Source organism: Leptonotus elevatus, chromosome 2 (assembly GCF_054856555.1).
Source record: "Leptonotus elevatus isolate MCC_2025b chromosome 2, RoL_Lele_1.0, whole genome shotgun sequence".
In the NCBI taxonomy this organism is placed as follows: Eukaryota; Metazoa; Chordata; class Actinopteri; order Syngnathiformes; family Syngnathidae; genus Leptonotus; species Leptonotus elevatus.
Window position 1 is genome coordinate 12,738,400 of NC_141240.1, and position 26,387 is coordinate 12,764,786.

Genomic DNA, 26,387 nt, shown 5'->3' on the forward strand with positions numbered 1-26,387 from the left:
AAGCAATCACATTCCACAAAGGAACTTTTGTTACATTATTAAAGAATATTGTAATCTTAAATTATTCCACAAAAGATGTAACAACAATCGTTAATCGCTACAGACAGATTAATACACTTATTTAAAATCTAAAGCATTGACGTCCATGATTTATTTGTTTAATAACAGACAGATTAATACAATTACTGTATTGTGTCTCATTTGGGATGCTAAAATATTTCCTTCGAATCTTCCTACCACCGGGGGGCGGCAGATGCATTAGCAGGAAACGCAGAAGAAGAACCGCGGAAATCCAAACGATGAGAAAACAAACATCTATCAAGGCGGGTAGTTAACGGTGAGATTTTGTGAGTTTAATACTGTGCGTGCCTTAAAGCTGTTGCGCTGCGGATAGTTTTTATATTTAATTTGAGACTCGTACTCGTACCCATCCATTTGTTTGTGACTTCCATGTGTTTGAAATATAGGCTGCACAGTTTAACACAATTATTTGAGACCGCTGATGTGATGCGATAGGTTTTCTGCGGCCACCATGCCATATCTGGGCAATGAGGACACGGTGAGGGACCTGAGGAGAGCTCTGGCCAACCCCCACGTCCAGTCTGACCAGCTGCGTTACAGGAACGCCATTCTCAAAGTCATCAGGTTGGCGGAGGACACGCACTTCACACTCACTTGTTGCCTTTTATAACCAATAAACATCTTCAGTTCTAACATTGTAATGGAGAGTAACTCCCAGAAGGGTCTTTCTCCACGTGATATTAGCTTTTTGGATAATGGGGAAAAAAAGGGTTGTGGTTATTTTATTATTTTACGTTGTCCATGGCGTATCCGTCTACTGTACCTTCATAGGTGTGATAATGGCAACCTGACTTCTTGAGGTCAGAGAATATTTTGATTCAGGCATTGGATTGGATTCAAAATGCATTAGGTCAATGCATTCAGCAAACAAGAAGTGCCCAGTTGCCTTCATTCAACTTTAGCATATTGCTAAAACCAGGTTGACAACGACATAAAGAAAAAAAGATTTTTAGCATGCAAGGGCATTGGTATTTTTGTGAAAGAGTATTGTGATAGTAAATTGTGACAATGGGCTCTTTGCACAAATCCAATACTTTCTGAATTCAGTACCATTCCTTAATTTCCTCTCTGTCATGATTGGACAAACTGATTAATCCAGGTGTGCCTGACCTCAGTAACCACGACGACAATGGCCAGACAAACCTGGATTAAAATTGATGTTTAGTTTGGGAACTACTACACGAGTGTGAGGAGAGAGACCATCAACAGACGTACTCCATTAAGAGTTGACATCATTAAAATAAATTGACTTCTTTTTAACTCTTTGACTGCCATAAACGTTATAAAACGTTTAGCATAAACCTAGGGAAGGGCGCCGAGGACGTTAAAAGACGTCCCCTATGTTTTTTTTTTTTTTTTTTCAAAAACGGGTGCAGGAAAGCCTTGGGCAGCTGTGCTGAAAGTATCAGGCAGATCTGATTAGTCAAAGACTCGTTTTGGCCCCTAGAGGGCAGCGATGACTCTCTTTGCACAAGGTTGGATGGGCCGCCCACCGTGGGCGTCAGTAGAAGACGTGAGGCGGAGCTAGAGTGTTGAGGAGACAATGGCTGATCCAAGCCACAATGGCTTGACCAAGCAACCGGTTAACAAGCAGCTCAGCTTGAGCATTTTTTTCAAAGACGGAAAGCATCAATCAATACTAAAAAGCGCATTGATGTCAACGATGATGATGACAACGAGCTCTACGCCAAAGTTGGAAGCTTTGGCGTGACTGTTATGAACACGTAGTAAGCCTCACGGCTAAGCGCGGCTAGCGCGGCTAGCGCTGCTAAGGCCGGAAAACGCGCACAATAGCCGGCCGGGTACTTCTACACAATCGGACATTCGATCGGGCGATGGAGAGTTGGCATCGACCAATGCAGATTGATGATGATGATGAAGATGACTCCGAGCTCTACGCCAAAGTTGGAAGCTTTGGCGTGACTGTTATGAACAAGTAGTAAGCCTCACCGGCAAAGCGCGGCTAGCGCGGCTAGCGCTGCTAAGGCCGGAAAACGCGGAGCTGCACAAGCGGACATTCGATCGGACAATGAAGAGTACCCCGAGTCCAATGCATATTCATCGGAGGAGCGGGTACAGTCTGATCACGGAGAAGACACTGTTTCTGGACTTCGATGCCACCATGAATGGAGTGGATAAAATGGATCAGAACATCTCCTACCACCCGGTATAGCAACTGAAGGACACGGGGAAGCGAGACGTAACACCACCGTAACGTAACCGTAGCATGATCCTGATATTAGACTTGATGACACACTGCAGTATATACTTGCTATTCCCCGGAAAAAAACGGCCGGCAAGAAAGTGGCGCACGCGAAGAGGCAATCTGTTGTGCAAATGCTGTTGCGTCTCTTTGCACGCAGGAGAGTGTTACAAAAAGAAAAACTGTCGTTGAAACATCCACATATTTGTAAATAGCACCACAGTTGCACACATTTGTAAATAGTTTGCCAAATTGTTGTCAAATTGTTACACTGTTGAATGTAAATAAACGTATTTTGCTATCAAAAAACACTTTTTCATTCTTGGTGGTAGTGTTTTATAGAAGTAAAGCACTATTTAGGTGTTTGTGGCATCATTCATGGACAAAAAGAAGTGTCAAATTCACTAGAATGCATGAAATAATATCGTTTCACTAAAAGCTTGATTTCTCCGTATTTTGGTCCAACACAGGCGAAATTGGGTCAAACTAACCATTTTCTATTGTTGATTACTAAAGAACGGAATAAGGTAGAAACAAACTCTTTTTTTCTGATGAAAGATGAAAGTCCAATCTTTCATTTGGTAGTACGTGTGTTTCCATAGTCCAAACAGAACATTTTCTGTGGACCTTGAAAATCAGTCAAAATGCTTAAATCGGCTGGCACTGGCGGCATCCCTTTTCTGAAAACGTCTGGCAGTCAAAGAGTTAATAGTATTTCATTTGCAACAATTATAAAGTGATGCATATGCAAGTATTTAAAATATTCAGAATGGTATAAGATATATACATTTAACAGGCCTTTGTCATAAATTTTTGAAATACTTACCGGTAGGTTTAAAATAATCCTCACAAAACTTCCAAGCATCACCCCTATTCTTCCCCTCCTTTGTCTCAGGCTGATGTCGCAGGGTGTGGATGTATCCAGCCTATTCAGTGAGATGGTCAAAGCATGTGCCACAGTAGACATTGTCCAGAAGAAACTGGTCTATGTCTTCTTGTGCTCCTACGCCTCTTTGAACCCAGAGCTGTCTCTGCTGGTCATCAACACACTGAGGAAGGACTGTCAAGATCCAAACCCAATGGTCCGCAGCCTGGCCCTGAGGAACATGACCAACCTGAGGTGACACACACTTTTGAGTCCCTCCAAGCCATCCTTCTGGATGTGGCGATCATGTAAACTTGTGACTTGTGACTTGACTTTGTGTTGGTGTTCCAGGTTGCCCAGTTTGGTGGAGTATGTGGAGCAGCCTCTCACTGCGGGACTGAGGGACAGAGCGGCTTGCGTGCGACGGGTGGCCGTGCTTGGCTGGGCCAAACTGCACAATCTTCAACCGAATTCTGAAATAGGTGAGGTGTTTGGATGAAAATGCAGAAACTGACAAATGTTGGAAGCATGAACATTAACAATTTTATTGTTCAAATATAACTAAGTGTAAATAAAATCTCAGAAATATTTTGTTTTTCAGCTTTGAATTGCAACTGAATGTGTATCTATTGTCCAGACATGAAAGCACAAATTCAGTTTGTCTGCGCTTGAAAATCAATGTTGTTTTCTAAAACTGTTATGATGATCATTTGAACAGATGCTGCGGTGGTGAATGAGTTGTACAGCCTTCTCAGGGACACAGATCCTGTCGTGATGGTGAACTGCCTCCGAGCTTTGGAGGAGATTCTGAAGGAGGAAGGAGGGGTTGCTATCAACAAGCCCATCGCTCATCATCTCCTCAACAGGTTGGCTAAGATTTCAAATAACCTGTTTAGATGAGAATTGTAAAACGTGACAAGTCTGGCGCAGTTCTAAGTTGTAATTTTAATACCCGAAGGGAATTTTCACAGCTGTATTTTTTATTTTTTTGATACGCCATTCTACCATTATAACAGCTATCCCCTCTGAGTTTAATTGAAAGTTATGCTGAATGCTCAATGCATTGGTAGTGTTGTGATTGTCATAGTTTACTTTAGTGTGGTTATTAATTCCCATTCGGTGCATCCAGTGATTTGCTGACGCCCGTTCCAGGCTGCAGTCTACATTCCCCGTGAACTACCGCTTTGTGTGTGTCAACATAGGCTGAAGGATTGTGACGTGTGGGGTCAGAGCGAGGTGCTTAAGATCCTCCAGCGCTACCAACCGCAGTCTGAAGATGAGCTCTTTGACATCCTCTCCATGCTGGACGACTCCTTGGTCAGCCCCCACCCGCCAGTCATGGCCGCCACACTGAGCCTCTTCCTCAGCCTGTGCTCGGCCTTGCCTGCTGTCAGCCTGGCCGCCCTGGAACGAGTACGGGGTCCCCTGCTGTCCGCTTGTGGAAGTGCGTCCAGAGAAATCAGGTTCACTGTGCTCTGTCACATCCAGGCAAGTGTGTGTTTGGTCAGTATACATATAGCAGCATACTGCAGCATCCATCAATCCATCCATATCCAAATGTTTTATTTATTTATTATTCATATCAACAAAGTGGTGACAGACATGTCTTTAATTATTATTTTTTTTTTCTCAATCAAACCTAGTTTCAACCTGATTTTGTTGTTCAATCTGAACCATTACATTTTATATGAAATGTGTATATCTATAGATAGATAGATAGATAGATAGATAGATAGTGCTACTGTGCATGCTAAATAAAAGTATGACATGTTTGGGAAGAACAAATGTTTGATCATCTCTGATGCAACTTATGATCCCCATGCAGTTGCTTTTGCGATCTGTCCCCGGCTTGATGGGGGCTCACTACAAACGTTTCTTCTGTGGCTATGCTGAGCCAGCATATGTCAAGCAGAGGAAGATGCAGGTAGGCATGTCTCTTTGTTTGTCTTTGTTTCTCTCTCTCCATGTATCCATCTCTGATTATCTCTTTCACTCGGCCTCTGTGAATATCTATCTATCTGAATATGTACATAAAATATAGAATATGTGGACACAATGAGACTCAATGACCTCCTAGCAGATTAAACGTTTTTTTTGTGGGTTGGGCACTATCCAGTTACCCATACTCACTTGACAGGAGTTTGCCATGGACATAACACCCATCAAGTGAGTATGGGTAATTTGATGCGCAAAACCACCCCCAAAAAATTCCTGTTGAGAACTGTTCATTATTGTGCTTCCTTGGATTGGAATGGACTCCCAATTAATGCAAGAAACATCAGCAGCAAGTCATCTTTCAAATAGTTATTAAAATACACATTACAGATCAACTACTTTATTCCTTATAATTGGGGAATTGATGTAATTGCACTTCTTAATGTATGCACCTGCTATTTCTATTTTCTTTTTGTGACCTTTCAAATTGTGTATGGTTGTTTGTCTGTTTCTACTCTGTTCAATACTGTTGTTGTTTAGTGTTTTCATTTTTACTACATAGAGTGATTTTAAACTTTGTATGTTTTTGTTGAATCATTTGAGGACCCCAGGAAGACTAGCGACCACTTTGTGGAAGCCAATAGGGATCCTAATAAAGAAGTGTACATTAGGTACAATTTTATCACAGTGTCAATAGGACCTGCCAAGTCCTCTCAGGATTGTAATATGATTAGTGATTACTGTTGTGTTTGCAGGTGCTGGTAGAGCTGGTAAATGATGACAACATTGTAATGTTACTGGATGAACTGAAGGAATACTGCACTGATGTCAACACAGACACTGCCCAGGCTGCAATATCAGCTGTCGGTAAACAGACACCCACTTTACATAACATTAAGTAGTGGACATTGGTTGTTTACTTTGTCATTATAGCCTGAGGAAATTTTAACCCACAGTGAAGCATCCATATTATGCTACCAAATGAACCAGAGTGATTCGTAGGTGATCAATTGCCGCTGCAGATATTTTTTGCAGAGGTCGCAGGTTTATTTGAGGTTTGGTAAATGATACATCATTATGGTCTGGCATTGGAAAAACTGTTTTGGACTATCGTTGTTAGTACCTGATTGTTTTGTTCAACAGCTGTTCTGCTATATATGGACAGTATTGGGGCAGCCCGATTATGAAGAAAATATTAATCACGATTATATTGGTAATAATTGATCATGTATTTCTTGGTACAAAACAAGAAAATGTTAAAACGTCTTTGAAACACTAGAATTCTGCAAGTTTCTTTTGGATGAAACTAAATGTATTAAATTTGTTATTTTAAAATAAAATAACAAGGTACAAATGTATAAATTTAAACAACTCAAAATTAGTATTAATAATCTTTTTTTCTTTTTAGGATTATGCTGATTTTGTAATTGTGTAGTGTAATAGTTAATTGCACAACCATGCACAGTATCATGAACAATTGTGGGATACACTATGATTGTCCTTGTCCATGCATTTCTATTTAACATATGGAGTAACTTGCAGGTCGTATTGGGCGGAGCTACAGCGACAGATGTCTAGCGATTCTCACTGGACTGCTCGGACTTAAACAAGAGAACATCACTTCTGGTCATTTTAATTATTATGTGAACTGCACACTAATTTGTTGAAAATATTTTGTCAGACTTGAGTTGTGTAATTGTCTTTTATCCGCTTGCCAACTCTGCAGCTGTGGTGCAGACAATGCGAGACCTCGTCTGGGTGTGTCCTCAGTGCAGTGAAACTGTGTGTTCAGCCATAGAGGGGTGTGAGGACATATTGCAGGACAGCCAGGTAAGGCCAACCTGACGCTATTTCCTCATTCCCAAAATGAATGTAAGAAATAAATCAATATAATAGGTGTCAATTAAAATTTGACCCCAAAGTTCAAATTTGGTGACTGCTAGGGTATGTCATCATTTATTTAGCATAAAAAGTTGTGATAAATGAGAAACATCGTTTTGCTTATATTCCTCATCCTGCCAGGGCAAACAGGCCTTGCTCTGGTTGTTGGGAACATATGGTGATAAAGTCTCCAGCGCCCCCTACACGCTGGAGGTGTTCATTGACAGAGTGAGGTGTGAGACCTCCCCAGCAGTCAAGATGGAGCTCCTGACTGCCACCTTGAGGCTTTTTTTGTGCCGTCCTGCCGAGACTCAGGACATGCTTGGAAGGCTGCTGCATTACAGCATCGGTGTGTTTGTGTGCATGTGCAACAGAAGAGAAAAGAAGATTTCAGAGTTTCACACATTTTCAAATCTTGTGTTTTGCAGAGGAAGAGACAGACATGTGTGTGCGTGATCAGGCACTGCTCTACTACCGCCTTTTGCAATGTGGGATTGACGAGACGCGCAAGATGCTCCAGGGTCGGAGGTCAGACCCCTCCCTCGGTGTTCTCATTGGTCGTCCCGCGGAGCCTGTAAGCCAATGGGCTCACATCTTCAACACACTGAAGCCTCTCTGGCAGAACATCTCAGAGACAGACACAGTAAACATCCGAAGCTGTCAACACACAGCATTTGACCCCAACTCTGACCTCTCAGACACCCTTCACTCACGTCAGCTTGAAAGTGTTCAGGCAGGTGAGTTTGACAGTGAATAAGTATGACAATATTTTTTTGCGTCCTTAAGTCTAAGGTGACCGCTAGCCCCAAAAGAGAATCCAGAGAACATTTGGACACCCTGGATCAAAAGGATTAACTCTGTTATGTTTCAACTTTGACTTTTTCTGCTTATTTGATGCCATAACAAAGGGGGAATAGAAAAAGTGTGATGATGGCCATAGAAATTGAATTTATTATAGTGGACCCCCACACCCAATGCTCACTGTTTTGCATATACACAGATTTTTTTGGGCATTTATTTGATATTTATATAATATTTCCTGTTTGTCCACAGTGTAGCTGAAACGACAATAAATTAACATTAATAATAAAAGAATGCTAGAGCAGGGTTTGGTCTAAATATGACACTCACACGTCTATCCACATCATGAGTTATCGCAGTTAATTATTTTTTTATTTTTTTTACAAACGACATATTGTTATGACAGTTCATAAGAAGTTGACTGTCCTTCAGCAATACTCTCGCTGCACTTTTAGGGCTCATTAACTCATTCACTGCCATTGACGGTTGTAGACATAAAAAATTCATTAGAACTCTTTTTATTAGTTTAACATTTTTTTCACTTTTGTTAACAAGAGTATAAAAACCTAGATTTTTTTATTGTATATTTAGAACAGATATAAAATGTGTGATTAATTGTGAGTTAACTCGTGAAGTCATGCAATTAATTGCGATTAAAATTGTAATTGCCGGACGCTCCTAATTTTTAATAATCTTCTCTGCTTTTTTTTATCGCCTCAGGCGATTACATATTTTAATTGTAATTAATCGCATGACTTCAATAGTTAACTCATGATTAATCATAAATTTTATATTTGTTCTAAATGTACAATAAAAAAAATCTAGGTTTTCATACTCTTGTTAACAAAAGTGGAAAAAATGTTAATCTAATAAAAATAGTTCAAAATAATTTTTGGCGTCAAAGGCAGTGAATGAGTTAAAGGGGGACCCATTTTTATTTTGGTCTCAAATACCGTTGTTATCTTTGTATGCTTGTATGGCAGTTAGGAATGTTCAGTGGTTCCATGGATGAATCTTAATGTTTCCCATGCGTCTCCTCCAGAGAGCGGCGGTGACAACACACCATTGCCTGCAGATGCCCCGGCGACCAGCGCCATTGTCCCTCTCAGCTTGCTTCCGGCTTTAACTCCAGGAGAGTTTGAGCACCTGTGGCTGAGTGGTAACATGTCGAAAAAAGGCCAAGGTCTGTCCTGTCCTAAAACAAATGTAACTCATTGTTGAAATCTTACAACCGGAGGTAATCATCATCTAGAGGGTTTTGGTGTCCGATGAGCCACCTTGATTCCTCTATCAATCTTTAATGAAAGGGTGCGCCTTGTGTTTCATGGCTAAACAAACATGTCGCTGTGCTTTGCAAAGGGGACACGCAGTGAAAAGATTAGAAGATATGGGTGTGGATAGAATGTACTATATGAGCTTATCTGTTGAATGCTGCATTTCACAGTACCATTTCTGTTACCTTCAAGTTCAGTTTTTCTGACATTTTATTAGGTTACAAAAAAAAAACACTATTAGTAAAAACTGTAGCATAATAATGTATATAATACAGTATAATTTGTCTCCACTCACAGTATGCAATCATGTTTTAGTGTTTTCTCAGTAAAGTGCTATCGTAAAACATTGGAACTTGTTGATGCGGTCACTGACTGAAGTTCCAAAGACTGCGTTGAATTGATGACTGTAACAGTGATTGATGATAGCAACCTTCTAATGAGACCATAATATACAAGACCGTAATCTGATTGGACGTTTTCACACCATTAATATTTTTGGCAAGAAAAATTTGAAAACCGTGTGTTTTGGCTGAAAATCACCCAAATCGGAACTTTCTGAATGTGTATTTTTTTATTTATTTTTTTACAATTGTTGAATTACAGTAGATTTAGCAGGTTCACTTTAAATCGTAGCTATAATATGACTATACTATTATCCCATAGCAATTAATGGATACTTGACTCATTTAGCCATTGGCAGCAATAAGTTAATATTTTGTTTATAATATGATAACTTCATTATTTTTCCTTTTTTATTTTTATACTTAAAAAAAAAAACATTTTGCAGCTTGCTGTCGAATGAAAATGACATCACATGTGCTCAGGGCTCAGGTAACAACCAATCATGCCTCAGTTTGCGAACGTCACATGACCAAACCCAGAAGGCAGGTGAGCTGTGATTGGTCGTTATCTGAGCTCTGAGCATTTGTGACGACATTTTCATTCAACAGCAAATGGCAAAATGTGTTTTCATCCAGCCATCCAACCATTTCCTGAACCGCTTATTCCTCACAAGGGTCGCAGGGTGCTGGAGCCTATCCCAGCTGGCTTCGGGCAGTAGGCGGGGTACACCCTGAACTAGTTGCCAGCACATTTTGTTTATCTGTGCAGGTCACACAGATAAACAAAATGTGTTTTTAAAGGTATTAATTGTACATTAAAAATAATGAAGTTATTGACAAACTATTATCTTTTTATTGCTGAAAATAACTAAATGAGTCAAGTATTCCTTTAAATATACTGTAATTTCAAACTCATCTTATAATAATACCATTACTTAGTTTTTCTTGCCAAATAAAGCAAATGCTGTACTTTTTTCCTATTTAGACGGAGTTTTGGGTGAGACCTTATTGCATGTCCCAAAGAGCTCAAATCTGCAAATATTGAGATTTCACTGTAAAGCTGGGGATTGTTTAATTGTAAAATTGTCATCTGATCGTCTCTACTATCTTTTTATATTTGCTGCTAGGTGTTGAACATGCAGAGCAAGAGGAGGATGGCGTTAGTGTGACAGAACTTGTCCAGTGTCGCAATGTCACCCATTCTTCACCACAAAGCTTTCAGGCTGCAATGCAGCTGGTCAACATCCAGACACTGGCCTTCACGCCACCACACGAACTCCCCTGGAGGGTCTACCTGTACACACACACTGAAGCCCCTCCCTGCAGCACACTCATACTGGGAGAGTTACTTTATACTGGGAAGGCAAATGAAGGAGGTGGTGAACAGGAGGGCACCGGAGATGGTGAGAATGCAAATAAAACAGTGGTGGAAGGACGAACAGAGAGCCAGGTAAATAATGAAGAGGAAGATGCATCGGGAAGGAGGAAAAGCACTGAGTTGGAAAGCGACAATGGACAAATAGAAGTAAAAGTGACTCTCAAGCAGCAACCACGAGATGACAAAGCTCTGAGGGGTTTCCTCTCTATACTCACCGCTGTGCTGCATGCGCTGTCAGAGAGGGAATGAATTTGCATCATTCACTCAGTGTTTATGCTTTCTGCATGGATTTTGCGTCTTCTTCCTGTGCATGTGTGGATTCTCTCGAGGTGCCGTTTCTTCATTTATAAACACTGACTGAAAGCTTCACTGAAGACTTCGTGATAGACAATTGTCAGTCCTGCGATTGACTTGTACTAATGTCCCAGGTGTGCCTCATTTCTCATTCTCACGTCAACTACGTTAGCTGGCTGACTACGTTTTCCCAACCAGAAACTTCCAACCATCCATCCATTCATTTGGTGCTTGTCATCTTGGAGCCAATCCCAGCTGACTTTGGATAAGTGTTGGTGGTGCTCAAATGAATTATTAATATGAACTCTTAATTTTAAGTCAAAATACAAGAGTGTATTGAAATATATATATATACCATAAACAAATAAGCAAAGAGGAGCAAGGTGAATAAATTTCAAATCAGCATTTCTGCTCCAAGCATAAAGGGCAACGTACCCAGTCACGGCTGAAAGCAAACAGAATGTAAACAAACGCTATACGTACCAAGCTGGACTTGCTTTTTACTGGCATTGCTGTAACAAAACACATTTTGCCGCAGTGAATAATCGATATGATTCTGAAAAGGCAGCCAGTACACTAGTCTAAATAGTTGGGTCAAAAGTACCCCCCCTTTTTTTTTTTGCTTTTTGACCTCAATTGGGTTATTATTGACCCAACTGTTTTTAGAGTGTGAAATACTGCTGGTTTATATGTGCCCTGCGATTGGCTGGCAACCAGTTCAGGGTATTCTCTGCCTCTTGCCCATCAACAGCTGTGGTTCAGAGACTGGATGGATCCCAAGTCTAATACCAGTAACTATGGTAAGGGCCGAAACTTGATGACTTGATGAACGGTCACACTACTAAGTGCTAAAATAAAACGCAAAAGGGCAACATTGCTTGATCATTGAATAAAATCCGGGGGAAGGGGGGAGGCTGAGCATATCGGCATATGAAATCTTGCCGACGACGCCACATTGGCTAGGGCCGCCCCTGCTCATGCCTGACCTATGGGAGCGCTGTAGAACTATCTGATGAACTTGCAACACCTATCCTTGGTACACATTACGCACACATGCTTTAAAAAAATAAATAATTCCTGTTGGTAAGTAGAGAGCATCGTGGAGAGCTAGACGGCGCGCAGAGTGGGTTGTCGGTCCTGGCGTCTCGTCTCGTCTCGTCCACCCAGCGGCCGCGAGGATGTCTGCCACCGTTTCCCACTGACAGTCGGGACTCGAAGAGCAGGACGCAAGTACGCTTATAGGTGAGTACTCTTGTTGGACGACACTTTTTTTTTTTCCCTCAAGCGACACATCTGTGTGTTCATGGTCATTGGCTGTGTTTATTTCCCGAGAGAACCTGTCGCAAAAAGAACGGTAATGGAACTTCAAGCCAGTGTCTCATCAATACTGTATGAAACTTTTTGGGAGGCATATGTTGCAGTTGAAATTAAGGCACCTGGGCTGATTTCTATTTTCATTCCAGTCCGTGACTATTACTGATTTCCTCTTGCTTTTGGCACGTTGTGACTCGAGCTATAAAACGATACTACTACATAAATAAACTACCGTTTTACACAATAATGTCGAGTAAAGTTTGACATCCGAAGTGATCGTACCTTGCCTGGCTTTCGTTGAACTTGTATAAGCTACATTCAATATGCCTCAACAAGTGTCAATTGATCTGTTCAATGACTGTTCCAATAATTGTATTGTATGCCATTTCTTAATTTATGCGCAATACAGGGTGTACTGTCCATAAAGTTTATTTACAACGAAAACAATTTATTACAAAGTCAGTTGTTGAGGTATTTTAACCCTTCGAAACCGAAACTGTCGGCGGCAACAAGACAACACACTTGTTTTTCAAATCACCGTAATTCCTGAACCGCTGAGCGTGAACTGCAACGTAATCACAACAGTTTCTGAAAGTAGAGAAGCGAAGCTTTACGTGGATACCACATACATTACGGTAGCTAGCAGATTGTCACATGTGGAGAAAGGGGGAAGTCTATGGAGGTAAATTTGGTGCAAAACTAACTTGTGCAAAAAATTTGTACCTGTAGAAAAAAGTCTAAATTTGTATCTGTAAAAGTCGTGATTTGTATCTGTAAAAAAAATGTGTGCCTGTAAAAAAACAATTTGTGTCTGTAAAAGAAATTTGTACCTGTAAAAAAAAAATGTGTATGTGTAAAACAAATTTGTATCTGTAAAAACAAATTTGTACCTGTAAAAGTCATGATTTGTATCTGTACAAAAAAAAATTTGTACCTGTACAAAAAGTATAAATTTGTATCTGTAAAAGTTGCGATTTGTACCTGTAGAAATGACAACTTGTAGTCAAAGAAGTCGCCACTAGGAGTCACAAGTGGTTTTTCTGCTGCTGTTCAGTGACGTGAGTTCTGCCCCATTTGTCGCGCTACGAATGGAGCAAAACTAATTTGTACTTGTAGAGCGCCTGATTTGTACTTGTAAAGAAGGGGGCGGGCTCTGGTGCAATGAAGGGTTGTTTTGACCAATCAAGTGAGAAGGATTTGAGCGGATTGGAGCGCAACCTCATTGGTTTAGCGAACGACGGTGGCGGGACTCGCGGAAGGATACAAGCAGGACACATCGTCGCCAACCAACATACATATTAAGAATACTTCAGTCGACTGAAGTATTCTTCCTCAACATACATATTAAGAATACTGAAGTATTCTTCCTCAACATACATATTAAGAAGTATTCTTAATATGTATGTTGGTTGGCGACGATGTGTCCTGCTTGTATCCTTCCGCGAGTCCCGCCACCGTCGTTCGCTAAACCAATGAGGTTGCGCTCCAATCCGCTCAAATCCTTCTCACTTGATTGGTCAAAACAACCCTTCATTCACCAGAGCCCGCCCCCTTCTTTACAAGTACAAATCAGGCGCTCTACAAGTACAAATTAGTTTTGCTCCATTCGTAGCGCGACAAATGGGGCAGAACTCACGTCACTGAACAGCAGCAGAAAAACCACTTGTGACTCCTAGTGGCGACTTCTTTGACTACAAGTTGTCATTTCTACAGGTACAAATCGCAACTTTTACAGATACAAATTTATACTTTTTGTACAGGTACAAATTTTTTTTTGTACAGATACAAATCATGACTTTTACAGGTACAAATTTGTTTTTACAGATACAAATTTGTTTTACACATACACATTTTTTTTTTACAGGTACAAATTTCTTTTACAGACACAAATTGTTTTTTTACAGGCACACATTTTTTTTACAGATACAAATCACGACTTTTACAGATACAAATTTAGACTTTTTTCTACAGGTACAAATTTTTTGCACAAGTTAGTTTTGCACCAAATTTACCTCCATAGCCCCTCATTGAGAAATTATTGGCAAAGGGAATCCAATACACAGAAACTGTGAGAAAAATAACCACATGTCCAAGTGCAACTTGATAACTGACAAAGAACCGTCCAAGAAAGGCAGCGGATCCTACATTTATCAAATGAAGTCCAATGCCAACAGTGTTTGTTTGAAATGGCAAAACATATGCTGGACCAACCATTGCACTATATTAACTCATTTACTGCCATTATCAGCTATAGACGTCAAATAATCTAAAAGTTGAACATTTCTTCCCACTCTTGTTAACAAAAGTGGGTATTTTTTTTTTTTTTAGCTAATAGAAATAGTTAAAATGAATTTTTGACGTTTATAGGCGTCAATGGCAGTGAATGAGTTAAAATGTCTTAAATCTGAAATAATTTCAACCTAAGTATATTTTGTATGTAAAATTGCCCTGCTGATTCATCGCCCTACATGATAAAATGTCAACATCCTCTTGAACGCTTTGAACGCGATGGTTTCTTTAGTGGTAAGTTGGTAACGCACCCGCTCAATGGACTGAGAAAAAGGTCCGTAACCCAGATTCAGTTCCCGCTACGGGTGTCATGTTTTTGCAGGTCATTCTTTCTCCTCTCTAATACTTTCTGTCAAAACTTGATGCCCTGTCGTAAAAAAGAAAAAGAAAAAAAAAGCCTTTGAAATGTAACCTGTTGAAATGTAGTTTTTGATTAAATGTGATAGCACTGGGGTTTTTATCAAAGCCTTTAAGTCATGTTGAGAGGCAAAATTAAAAACAAACAAAAAGCTCATTTGTACTTCTATACTTATTTTGACGAGATGGGGGGTTATTCCGTTTTTGTTTCCCATGATATTATTTCTCTCTCTTTTCTCCATTACAATTATAGCCCGATTGCCAGTTGTGTAAATTAGGTGATGCCAGCCAATAGTTAAGTTTCCTTACTGGGGAGCTGGCAACACTGATCTACTGTTTGATTGCAATATTTTACACTTGGTTACCAGATGTCGCTGAGGGGGGATGTTTCGAACGTTCCAAAAGATCGATTTTTTTTGTGAATCAATCGTTTCAAATGATTTGATCGTTTCAATGTTCCATTTCTGCCATCCCTAGTGGAAAATGTGCAGTTTCTCTCTGCATCATTAAATTTTTTTAATTTTTCAGCAATGATTTTGTGCCATGTTTCCATTGGCCAAAGTGTGTTTGCACATTTAAAATCCAGTTCTAACATGCAATAAATAAAGCAAAACACTTTGTTCAATGTAGCAGTGTATATTATTGGTTATTTTCCTAAATTTAAAATAGTTTGCATTGACAGTGTTTGTTGTTATGGTTCTTTGAAATTATACTTCAAAATCCCAATGGGTCAAATTTCGCCCAAACCCTAAATTAGAGAATAAAGAGTTAAAATTGAAAAAGTTGATGTTTTGGTGTTCAGTGCTTCATAATTTTCCAAAGAAAAAAAGGGATCTTGGCTTCTCCAGGGTAAAGACGCTTTGTTATGACGCTGCATGCTTATTTTCATATTTCTCCCATGATTGTAACGATATCTAATCGATAGTGGTTTGGCAACATCAATTCCAGTTATGTAATATTGTATCACGTGTATATTTACAGGTACACAAGTAGGAAATGCGACGTCATTCAAAGAAGAAACATGTCGCGTTGCTGTTGCTGCTCCTTGCAGGGGGCATCTACTTGGTTCGTCATACACACCCAATCAGCACTGTGAGTACACGCTCTCACACGCACACAGATAACAAAACCACTCGGATGATAAAGAGTATGGTCAAAGTTGATAAATGAACGGCGTTTTTCTTGCGAAGGCCCTGGACAAGTCAGAGGAGCCACTGTTAATGAACTTAACATGGAAGGCAGAAAGGCTGGTCAGTATGGAGTCGTGGGTGGAACAGGGAGACTACCTGCCCCTCAACGTGACCTTTCAACTGCTTGCAGGCGTACCATCCACTCAAGCTAGTAAGTTTGCTCACAACGCCTGCAAAGCTAGCGAATTTCGCACATCACAAAGAACATTTCTATCTGTAAATGTCTCTAGTACCATTGCTTACCTTATTGTTGACTCATTATAATGTCACTAATATTTGACATTATTTTCATGTTCATTTTGATTTCATGCCCCTTCTCCCTGACAGGGTATCTATGTATTGGATTGTCATCGGTTCAGAGGAAGAAGGGCAGCTATCTGATCCCCACGTTGGTGTCCCTCTTCTCCCAATCGTCTCCTGAAGAGCGCTCCTCCATGGTGGTGGTTGTGCTGCTTGCAGATTTCGATGTCAGCTGGCGGATGACCACAGTGAGCAAGATCAAATCTGAATTCTCCTCGGCGCTCGATCAAGGTCACCTGTTGGTCATTCACGTTCCGGAGGAATGTTATCCACCTACTGCAGGTTAAACAACATTTTACACAAATTCATTGACAAGTTTTGGGGGGAGGACTTTCCTTTTAAATTAACTTATTCACTGCCATTGACGACTATAGACGTAAAAAATTCATGCAAAGTATTTCTATTAGTTGCAACATTTTTTTCATTTCATTACATTTGTTATGAAAACCTAGAATTTTTTTATTGTACATTTAGAACAGATAAAATCATCATGCGATTAATTACGATTAAATGGGCCTTATTTTTTAATTATTATTATTTTTAATTAGGCCTATCAGGCGATTTATTAAAAAAAATTGTAATTAATCACATGACTTCACTAGTTAACTAACAATTAATCTGTTCTAAATTTTCAATAATTTTTCTAGGTTTTCATACTCTTGTTAGCAAAAGTGGAAAAAAAAGTTTAACTAATAGAAATAGTTCAAATGAATTTTTCAGTTTGCGCCATCTTAACGTCACATTTATATATGACATACCAGTGCACACACGCCCACAAAGTTTCACGGCTGAGAGCAGTTTGCACCTGTTTTCTTCCTGATTGCCACACACAGCAAAGAATAAATGCTGGCTTTGCGCCAACAACAACGTGGCTAAACAATGTCAGGATGAGACTCTTTCACTCAATTCAAATAACTCAAAACTGCACACTCAACAAACAGGACTGTCAGAAAACTTTTATCAGTCATCACCAAAATACACATGGACATCTCTACTAATCCTCACATTAATCTCAGAAAATATCAAAACGATCACCTCAATATTTTGGAGTTTATGGAGAAATAGAACAGGCGCACCGAGGCGCATTCTGCTTGGCATCTGGGTCAGTGATAAATTTTTGACAAAGTGGACGCAATCTGTTTGCTCCTTTCTTAAACGGACATGAGAGGGTGTTCATCTTGATAACGCAATTAACACTCCTCCGTATTGAGTCAGTGTGAACTCCAGTAATTAAAAATTTTGAAAAATGCCACAAAATCTGAGGAGATGAACCGGGAATTGCTATTAAACATGATGTCTGCCATCTAGTGGTGACATGTGTTATTACAACTGAAAACAGTGTATTAGCCTTTTTATCATCAAATTAATCAAGGGGCCACTCCAAGTGTGGTTGCAGGTCACACAGCCAGTTGCCCATACCTACTCTCAATCATCTAGTGTGCTGTGGGAAATGAATACCGTTTTATTTTCCGGTGTTTGACTCCAAATTAATTTATTTGCAATAGATACTGTACATAATATACTTGTGTGTTACAGTAGATACAGCATGTATACAAAGTCTACACCTCAAATGCAAGGTTTTTGTAAATAATCGGGGTGTGCCCCAAAAATCGATTCTCATAAGAATCGCGATTCTCATTTAGTATGATTCAGAATCGATTTAAAATGTCCCGAAATCGATTTTATTTCAATTATTTTATACTGTCTTGCCCTTGTTTGTGTGTGCCTTTATTGGGAGCACTGTTCATGTTGTACACGATTTGGCCACTTAGGGGCAGTGTGGTTCCGCTCGTTCTGATAAACTGTTAAATTGTAGCCACATAGAAGCAAAAAGTAATGATCAAGTTATTCCAATAAGTTTTTTTTTGCAGTGTAGGATGTTAAGATGCTTCTCTGTATACATTCCTGAAGTGTTTTGTATGAGTCGTTCTTTTGAGTGATAAAAGTGCAACGAGTAGCGCGCTAATTAGTATTAGCGAGTCAGACTGGAGTAGATCATGACAAGTCTTTGCATATCTATAAATTGAAGCAGAAATCATTGTCAATCAAATAATTGTTCATTTAAAATCGTTTTGAATCGAATCGCAGACCCAAAAATCGGAATCGAATTGAATCGTGAGACAATCAAAGATTCTCAGCCCTACTAAACAAGTAGATCACACAAAATCATTCCAAAACGTTTAACCAACTCTAACCTGGCCAAAACAAACCCAAAGCACAATCCTGCCATCAAGTTTTGAAAACAAGGTTTTGTACTTTTTTTGGGGACATAATTCCAAAAGGTACGTTTGGTGATAAAACAACACTGCTCATCACCAAAAGACAAAATACCTACAGTGAGGCATGGCGCTGGCAGCATCATGATTTGGGGCTGTATTTGTATTTATTGTTTTAGCTACAACTGGAGCCTTAGCATTGTAACCAAATTGCAGTTCAGGCTTCTGCTAGAAAGAAAACTTGAACAGCTGAACTTTATTTTGGGTTAATCAGAGGCGCTTTAACTCCCTCACATCTCTCACTGTAGTGTAAAAGAGATCTAGGATTGCTCAAATATAAAAAACACCTTACAACAATCCAGGTCACCATTGTTTAAATAACGTCTCTGACTCCCCTACAGGTTTAAAGCGGAACTACAACGATTCCCCAAAACGAGTATCATTCCGCTCCAAGCAGAACCTGGATTACGCTTTCCTTGTGCACTACAGCTCGGGTCTCGGCAGATACTACCTTCAACTGGAGGATGACGTCTCCTCGGCAAAGAACTTTCCTACGGCCATAAAGAAGCGCGTTGAGGAGCAAGAAGCCAAGAAGACAACCTGGGCAATGCTGGAGTTCTCCACCCTTGGCTACATTGGGAAACTCTACAAGTCGGCCCACCTGCCTCTGCTGGCCCGTTTTCTCTTCCTCTTCTATCAAGAAATGCCTTGCGACTGGTTGATGTCTCACTTCCGACTGCTGCTGACTCAGAAGGAGCCCATCCAATTCAAACCTTCATTATTCCAGCACATAGGCACTTTCTCCTCATTCCAAGGGACTTATAACAAACTAAAAGACAAGGACTTTGAGGACAGCGTCTACTCCAATCCTCCAGCGGAGGTTTTCTCCGACATGTCGACCTATAAGGAACACGTTCCCAAACTGGCCTGGGATGCCGGGGAAGGATTCTTCTGGGGCCGGTCCCCGGAGAAAGGCAACTATTTGACGGTGGTATTCACAGACCCAAGAGTGGTGACGGGAATAACTGTCGAGACCGGGTCAGAGGGGAAAGATATCCTGGGCTCAGCACAGGTGCAAATAGGACACAGTGTGATCACCACTTCACAAGAGCAGAAAACCTGCGAGGGTTTCCATGTATTGGGATCGCTCAAGAACGGTCGCTTTGCGATGCAGGGGGTCGACAAAGAGTATGGCTCCGCCTTGTCGTGTTTGAGGATCCAAGTCACAGCCGGGCAGAAGGATTGGGTTGTCATTCGGAAAATCCGAATATCCACAAAGCCCGGCTCACCTTCACAGCAAGCGTTGATGTGAATTGGTGTTTCCTGTCAGGTGTCCACCTTATTCCTATTTGCACCATGAGCATTTGCATGAAATGCCAGAGCAGCTTTCAGTTTGAACAAGAACAGGCGCTTTTGTTTACATAGTAACAGGTCGTACGAGTCCACTTTCTATGACAGTGATAGACGATTTGAAGACTTAACTGCGCGGTTTTCCTCACTGGAAAGCGTACTGATTCTCACAACAACCTCCTGTCCTTGTTCGGGGCGCATGTTCAAAACTCCTGGAGCGACAGAGTCAACTTTTTCAGTTTGTTAATACAACCGCCAACAAGTTCCCAAGCTGCGCAAGACGTGTTGAAATGCTTTTGGAGCTTATGATCGTTTAGAAAAAAAAAAGGGGGGGGGGTGGAGGGGGCGTTCAGGGAAACAAAAGCTATCGTAACAAATTATTTACAGCTGCTTCTGTTGTCTTCCAGGAAGTTGCTCACTGGAGAATTTCAAAGGGAGGTGCAATAGCTCAGGGAATTTTTTTTTTATAGTTTGTAAAAGAAGTCGCACAGGGTTGTTCTCAGAAATCATGGACCAGGAGTGTGACGTGAGCCCAAAACTGAACTTGTATAAAATCTGTAAAAAAAGAAGAAAAAAAAATACTTTAAATCAAATCTTCCTGAAGTGTACTATGAATAAATGTAGCACTTTGCCATTTGTTCGAACAATGGTTGTTGTTAAATTTGAGGATTACGTTGGACACCATCAATGATCGACTGTTTGATTTACAAAAAAAAAAAGACTCGAAATTCAAATCCTGCTGACTCACACTCAAGAATTCACAAAAATGATTGCAATGAGCATGAAAAGATGTGTCCATTTATTTTATTTTACAGTCACTTCCAGTAAAATTAGACACCACGCTGGACGCGGAATAAACAAAAATATTTAATAAATATGTTAATGTCGTATTTTAAAGTCCAACAATTGAACTTCTGGTTTTAAAGCAGTTGAAGTGGATAATATTGTGCCTTTTATTTATCGTCACGGGTACGAGCTCAAAATGAAATGACCACAACAGTTATTATTCACTGCACCAAATACATTCATATACAAACAACAGCACAAATCTCAGGAAGGCTTTTTTATGTCATCTCTGTGTTATGCAATATTGCAAACATTTTAAAGGTGGAGGGGGGGAAATATTGACTTTCAAACTGGGTCACCTTCTGCAGCCTGGGGCCGACCACCATTTCTGAGAACAAAACCCACACTGAAGTATTGTCATTTTAAATTTGATTTTCATTTTTTTTCTCACTGACTTGAAATTTCACAAAAGCCTTACCATGAGTTTTTGGAAGAATAAGCGGGCACGGGGCGGATGCAGCAGCCAACCGTATTGCAACTCGATCGTCTTTCAGGTCACAAGCAAATGTTTACCAAATGTAAAGACAAACCAATGTGCCTGGTTCTCTTCAAGATTCTATCAGCCATGAAAAAAATGTCAACCTATCTTGGAGCGCTGTCAAATCAGAAGTACACCAGAGCCACAACCAGACAGCAAGCAAGCTGCACTCATAGCATCTCGTCATGTTTGCCCGAAATCGTCAAGAGGTTTCTGACGCTTATGTAGGTAAACATATTGATGTGGTTTATTTTTATTGTCACGCTCAATAGAATTTGTGACACATTTGAACATGAAATATGAAGATGCTGTGAAAGGCGTTGTTTCAATGGAAAGGCAGACATTTACACTTATTAAAAATGGCATTTTTGTCTTATGTTCGCTTATGAAGTGTCTAGTCCAGGGGTAGGGAACCCTGGTCCTGCCTGTTTTCCATGTCTCTCTCCTCAAACACAGCCGACTCAACTGATCAGCTAATCAGCAAGCTCTCTAGAAGCCTAAAAACGATCCTGTGCCCCCCTGTGCAATATCAGGACACATTTCATGGCAGGGCTCACTGACCCACAATTTAAAACCAATCGACAGATGAATTCAATCTATGAAGATTTCAACTGCGCATGGTTTTACTGATGAGAAATAGCTCTTAAAAATACGAGTTTCTATTGCCAACATATGGAAGCAATTTAGTAGAAGTAAATAGCAGCAAGATGTCACGTGTGTATTTGATTTCTATTCACTTGATGGATGTGGTGACTCGTGTGCTCCGTTGAGTTGAGTCACGAGTCACGAGGTGAGATCCAATCTGTGCTGAGGGGATTGTTCTGTGTTTTTCCTCCAAATTCTTAAAATGGATTTAGATTATGTACCCCAACGCACAAACAAGTATGTCACCGCTGAGGGCCGTGCACCATGAGCCTTCTTTTCCCGTCCGTGCACTGGCCACATCTCATTTTTGTTGCGTGTCAAAGAAAATGCATACTTTGTTCCTTTTTTTCAGTTTAATTGTGTAAATACTGATGTAGGAGTTATTGAATTGCAAAACAAGCTCCTTTGTTACAACTACGAATCCTTTTTGTGTTTTGAAATGTGAAACATTTGACTCCAGAATTCTCAAGGGCGTTCGACATGGACAGCTGTTAAGATGAGAAACCAGAGCGCGATCACATTTAAAAGACAGTTCTCAGAATATGCTATTTATAGAGCAGTTTGATCTGGTGCATCAGTACAATCGGCCCGATTTAGAAAAGGCGGGGTGACACGCATTTCCTATTTATATTCACTGGGGGCAACGGGCTGACACCGAACCAGTATTAGGCCTCGAGTGCTCGCCTTCACCTGTCATGGGTCGCAAAGCTGACGTTGCTCTCTCACTCTGCGGCCTGCTCGACACAGTGCGGCCATCGCTTTGTCTGTCCGTGGCAGGCAGGGTGACAGATGACACCTCATCGGCACGCGTGTTCCGTCCCTGGTTGCCAGTTGTGCGGTCTGCAGAAATGGGACGGCTCTGAGACGCTTGGGCTGAGGACGACGGGGGCCTGGAGGTTGAGGCGGTGTTCTGAAATGATGGCGAGAGGACGTATTTGAACGTGTACTGGAATAAGTCCAAATTAAGCAGTGCATTCAAATGTGGGGCTGTAGATGACCACAATGTATCCCGCTGGGCACTGGTAGAAACAGATCGGATTGAGGGCCATTACTGTCCACAGGGGGAACTTTATTGACAATGTTGTCATGACAGACCCCAATTTAGGATTGTGACGCTGAGCCAAAGTGCTTGTAATGTTATTATCATAGCCTCTTCTGTTTACCCTGCACAGCCATCTGTCCACTCACTTTCTATATTGCTCGTCCTCTAAGGGTCATAGGTCACTGGGCACACCCAAGGCTGGTTGCCCAACAATTTGCATACCCCAATTCAGGGGTGGCAAAAGTTTGGCCCGAGGGCAATATGATGAAAGAAGGCACACTATTATTATTTTTTACAGATTAACAAAAAATTAGGGATACGCCGATTATTGGCCAGGCTGATTATTGGTGCCGATGTTCAGCATTTAGATGAATATCGGCATCGGCCTTTTTGAAGAATAATAGATCAATTTAAAACTGTGTTAATTTCAGGGAACTATTTATTTAAATTTTCAGTTCACTTTTTAAGAGATACTGCTGACCCTGGGAACTCTCTACAACCTTGAAATTAAAGCTAATATAAATTAATATTTAATATTTCAGATATTTTGAAACTTTGGAAACCTTTATTTTCTGTAGATAGCAAGCTATTTTCTTGTTGAAGATCTTATTTAACTTTATATGATATGCTAACAAAGTTAAGAGTTGGAGTTTGTCTTTTATTTTTATTTTGACACCAATATTTTCCCTTTTAGTGAAAATGAATGTCAGCTCCAAATATCAGTTGTCAGCCTCCTTGACCACTAAGAATTGGAATAAGCCATGGAAAAACCAAACAAAAACTTATCGGTCTATCTCTACTAAAAATGTAACAAGTTGAGTATTACCACATTTTTATATAAATATATTTCAATGTTAAAATTTGGAAAACTTGTCAGTTTTTATTTGTAGATGAATTTGAATGCTAGAAGATATGCTATTTTTTTTTGCTATTTATTGCTAAAGATGCCAAGTAATTGTTAAATTCTCAAACTTGTGCACACCTTTTGCCAATGTATTTCTTTTTCATATCTATTTTTACATCAGTGATGATGTCAGGGTACCACTCAGTGAGTGAGTGTGAATGGTTGTCTGTCGCTAATACGGATCCTGTGATTGACCGGTGGGGACCGGTGCGAGTTGTAATCTGGTATAACAAATGGATAGATTTATTTTGTGTTTAAAGTGTTTAAGGCCCACTGATTAAATCATTCCAAGAGCAGTTTAAGTAATGTACAGTAGAGCCAACATTAAACAGTAAATAAGGAGAAAATTGATACTTCTGCTTCTGCTTACTTTCCTTTACTGTTCCTAAATATTAGCGCTGAGAGAGGTCACTACTAGCAGTCCGCAGTGACGCCACCCTTGTGCTCAGTTTAATTTTATATTTCGGTTTTCCACTTACCTGAGGAATGTGGCTCAGTGCAGCTTGTATTTGCACAGAAAGAAAAAAAAAACATTCGGCACAGTATCTTGTATCGGGAAAGGCTAAAAATTCTTATGTGCTGCACTTTCTCTTTTCAAAGAGCCTTTTCCTTCATACTGCTTGAACTCAAGCTCAAATGTTGGCGTCTGTGTTGTGGACAGTAAAAGAATAAACCGTGTACATGCGTGAGACAGCTGCTGTCTACAAAGTAGGCCTAACCTGCTTGCTCGTATCCCGCGAAGCATTGGTGTTTTTGCTGCCTCCTAGTGGCCTAGAGTTGGCTGTGTGTTCAGGATCCAAGCCCCAAGCCCTGAGCCTTTCAAGACCCTCCACAGAGCGGCTCGTGGGGTTGATTCTCTGCGCTGGTATACGAGCAGGTAGATCCCAGGTCCCTTTAAAGTCAGGCCAAGCGCTGCCTCTCTGGTGCATGACACACAATGCCACATGAGGTCATTTTGATGTCGACTTTACAATTTTAATAATAAATATTGTGAACACAAGCTTTTAGGGTTTACCTTTACCATTCCAGGGAGCAGATGTCCTCTGTTATCTGCAATGCACGTGGTGCGGCCCGTCAGTGTTGTGGGTGCCTAGAAACATCCAAACATCATACCGGAGGTGTCTAAACTATGGCCATTGCATTATTTTATTTTTTTTGCGACATAGGCTACTAAACGACTGACACAGTTCGAACTTCGAACTACTTTCTTTGGAGGATTGTTTTCATCTCTTTAAAGAAGAAGATGAGTTGGACCCACTGCAACTCTCTAACTTGTTCTTTTTATGCAAATAACTTTGTTTCACCTGCATGTTTTTGTCGTTGTTGTTGTTTTTTGCTCAATAATAAAGTTGTTCTGAATGAATTTCAGTACAGGGCCAATAATAATATTGTGGGATGCAAGGCCAAGAGCTACCCAAAAATCTTGGGAAAATATTTTACTTCTCGTTTCATCACCTTTTTTTTCTTCTTCTTTTTTTAAACCAAAAATACAAATAAAATAATAAATGCAATAAATATTCAATTATGCATTGCGGACATTTTTTTAATAAAAAAATAAAAATAAATGCAATGTATATATTCAACTGTATGTGATGTAGACAACAATTTGTAATTGCATAGCATATCATTACCTACACTCGTGTATTTTTTTTTTTAAATGTATTTGAAGGTGAGTTTAAACAGCAATTACATGTTTGGATTTTTGGTACAGGTAATGCTTCAACTTAACTCAACCTGTATTTACCACCTTTGATTTTCAGTATGTGGCTTTTAGATGAAACGTTTGGATACCCCTGCATTCGGATGGTGACATTGCTGCATTTGGAACGTTTCTGCCAACATTAAAAAAACAACAACATTTAGCGACCTTGTTTGTTTGCTTTGCCTGACACCAGTTCTGCAGCCTCTGAGGCCTGAAGGCATCGTCGTACTGAAGAAAGAAAAGTTACAATGTTCATGTGAGAAATACAAATGTTCAGTTTTAAAGCGTTGATATTTACCTGGTTTGCTGTGAAACTGGACGACATTGCTGCGACTGTATACAAATGAGTCCGTTGAACGGACTTGTTGCATAGCAACCCAACCATGTGACGTCTTTCAGCCGAGAGTCTACAAAGCTAGGGTAGCGTTGACGAGGTACCACTGAAATCTCTTATAGCATAAATATGTAGAGTGTAGCGCTGTTTGTAAAATAACTTTTATTTACATTGGGCCTTACTCAAGGGTGAATGTTATTCACTTTGAAACCGTGACACCTGTCGCGTTGTGTAGGACAATCGTCACCATCGATTAGAGACAAACAAACGTGGACACCGTATTCAGCGCCGGTTTGAACGTCGACGTCAGCGCCATATTGGATGTGGAAAAGCAGAACGAAGCGCGTAGATGTCTCATTCGCGTGCT

General features: G+C 40.3%; 3 protein-coding genes across 8 annotated transcripts; 2 read left to right on the forward strand and 1 right to left on the reverse strand.

Moving 5' to 3' along the window:
* Window positions 1-275: 275 nt before the first annotated feature.
* ap4b1 (adaptor related protein complex 4 subunit beta 1) lies at window positions 276-11,901 on the forward strand. 2 transcript variants are annotated; one of them, XM_086068494.1, is made up of 14 exons: window positions 276-337; window positions 517-645; window positions 3,180-3,404; window positions 3,501-3,631; window positions 3,868-4,015; window positions 4,352-4,637; window positions 4,975-5,073; window positions 5,840-5,951; window positions 6,627-6,710; window positions 6,811-6,914; window positions 7,107-7,314; window positions 7,394-7,702; window positions 8,809-8,949; window positions 10,509-11,900. In XM_086068494.1, exons 2-14 carry the CDS (start codon window positions 533-535, stop codon window positions 11,006-11,008), a joined length of 2,460 nt encoding a protein of 819 aa, XP_085924620.1. In that variant the 5' UTR covers window positions 276-337; window positions 517-532; the 3' UTR covers window positions 11,009-11,900. The 2 variants fall into 2 exon arrangements, with proteins under 2 accessions (XP_085924620.1, XP_085924621.1); XM_086068495.1 differs by having other exon boundaries at window positions 319-347; window positions 10,509-11,901.
* A 246-nt stretch (window positions 11,902-12,147) lies between these two features.
* On the forward strand, window positions 12,148-25,508 carry LOC147178475 (alpha-1,3-mannosyl-glycoprotein 4-beta-N-acetylglucosaminyltransferase C). The gene is made up of 5 exons (XM_086068497.1): window positions 12,148-12,295; window positions 15,995-16,105; window positions 16,204-16,354; window positions 16,531-16,785; window positions 19,121-25,508. Exons 2-5 carry the CDS (start codon window positions 16,010-16,012, stop codon window positions 20,029-20,031), a joined length of 1,413 nt encoding a protein of 470 aa, XP_085924623.1. The 5' UTR covers window positions 12,148-12,295; window positions 15,995-16,009; the 3' UTR covers window positions 20,032-25,508.
* On the reverse strand, window positions 16,505-26,324 carry cfap126 (cilia and flagella associated protein 126). Of its 5 annotated transcripts, XM_086068500.1 has the most exons (6): window positions 25,985-26,324; window positions 25,852-25,914; window positions 25,000-25,074; window positions 24,704-24,904; window positions 22,729-22,948; window positions 16,505-16,739 (listed from the first exon to the last, which is right to left on the reverse strand). In XM_086068500.1, exons 1-6 carry the CDS (start codon window positions 26,069-26,071, stop codon window positions 16,702-16,704), a joined length of 684 nt encoding a protein of 227 aa, XP_085924626.1. In that variant the 5' UTR covers window positions 26,072-26,324; the 3' UTR covers window positions 16,505-16,701. The 5 variants fall into 5 exon arrangements, with proteins under 5 accessions (XP_085924626.1, XP_085924625.1, XP_085924624.1 ...); XM_086068499.1 differs by lacking the exon at window positions 16,505-16,739 and having other exon boundaries at window positions 22,373-22,948; window positions 25,006-25,074; XM_086068498.1 differs by lacking the exon at window positions 16,505-16,739 and having other exon boundaries at window positions 22,373-22,948.
* Between the last annotated feature and the right edge of the window lie 63 nt (window positions 26,325-26,387).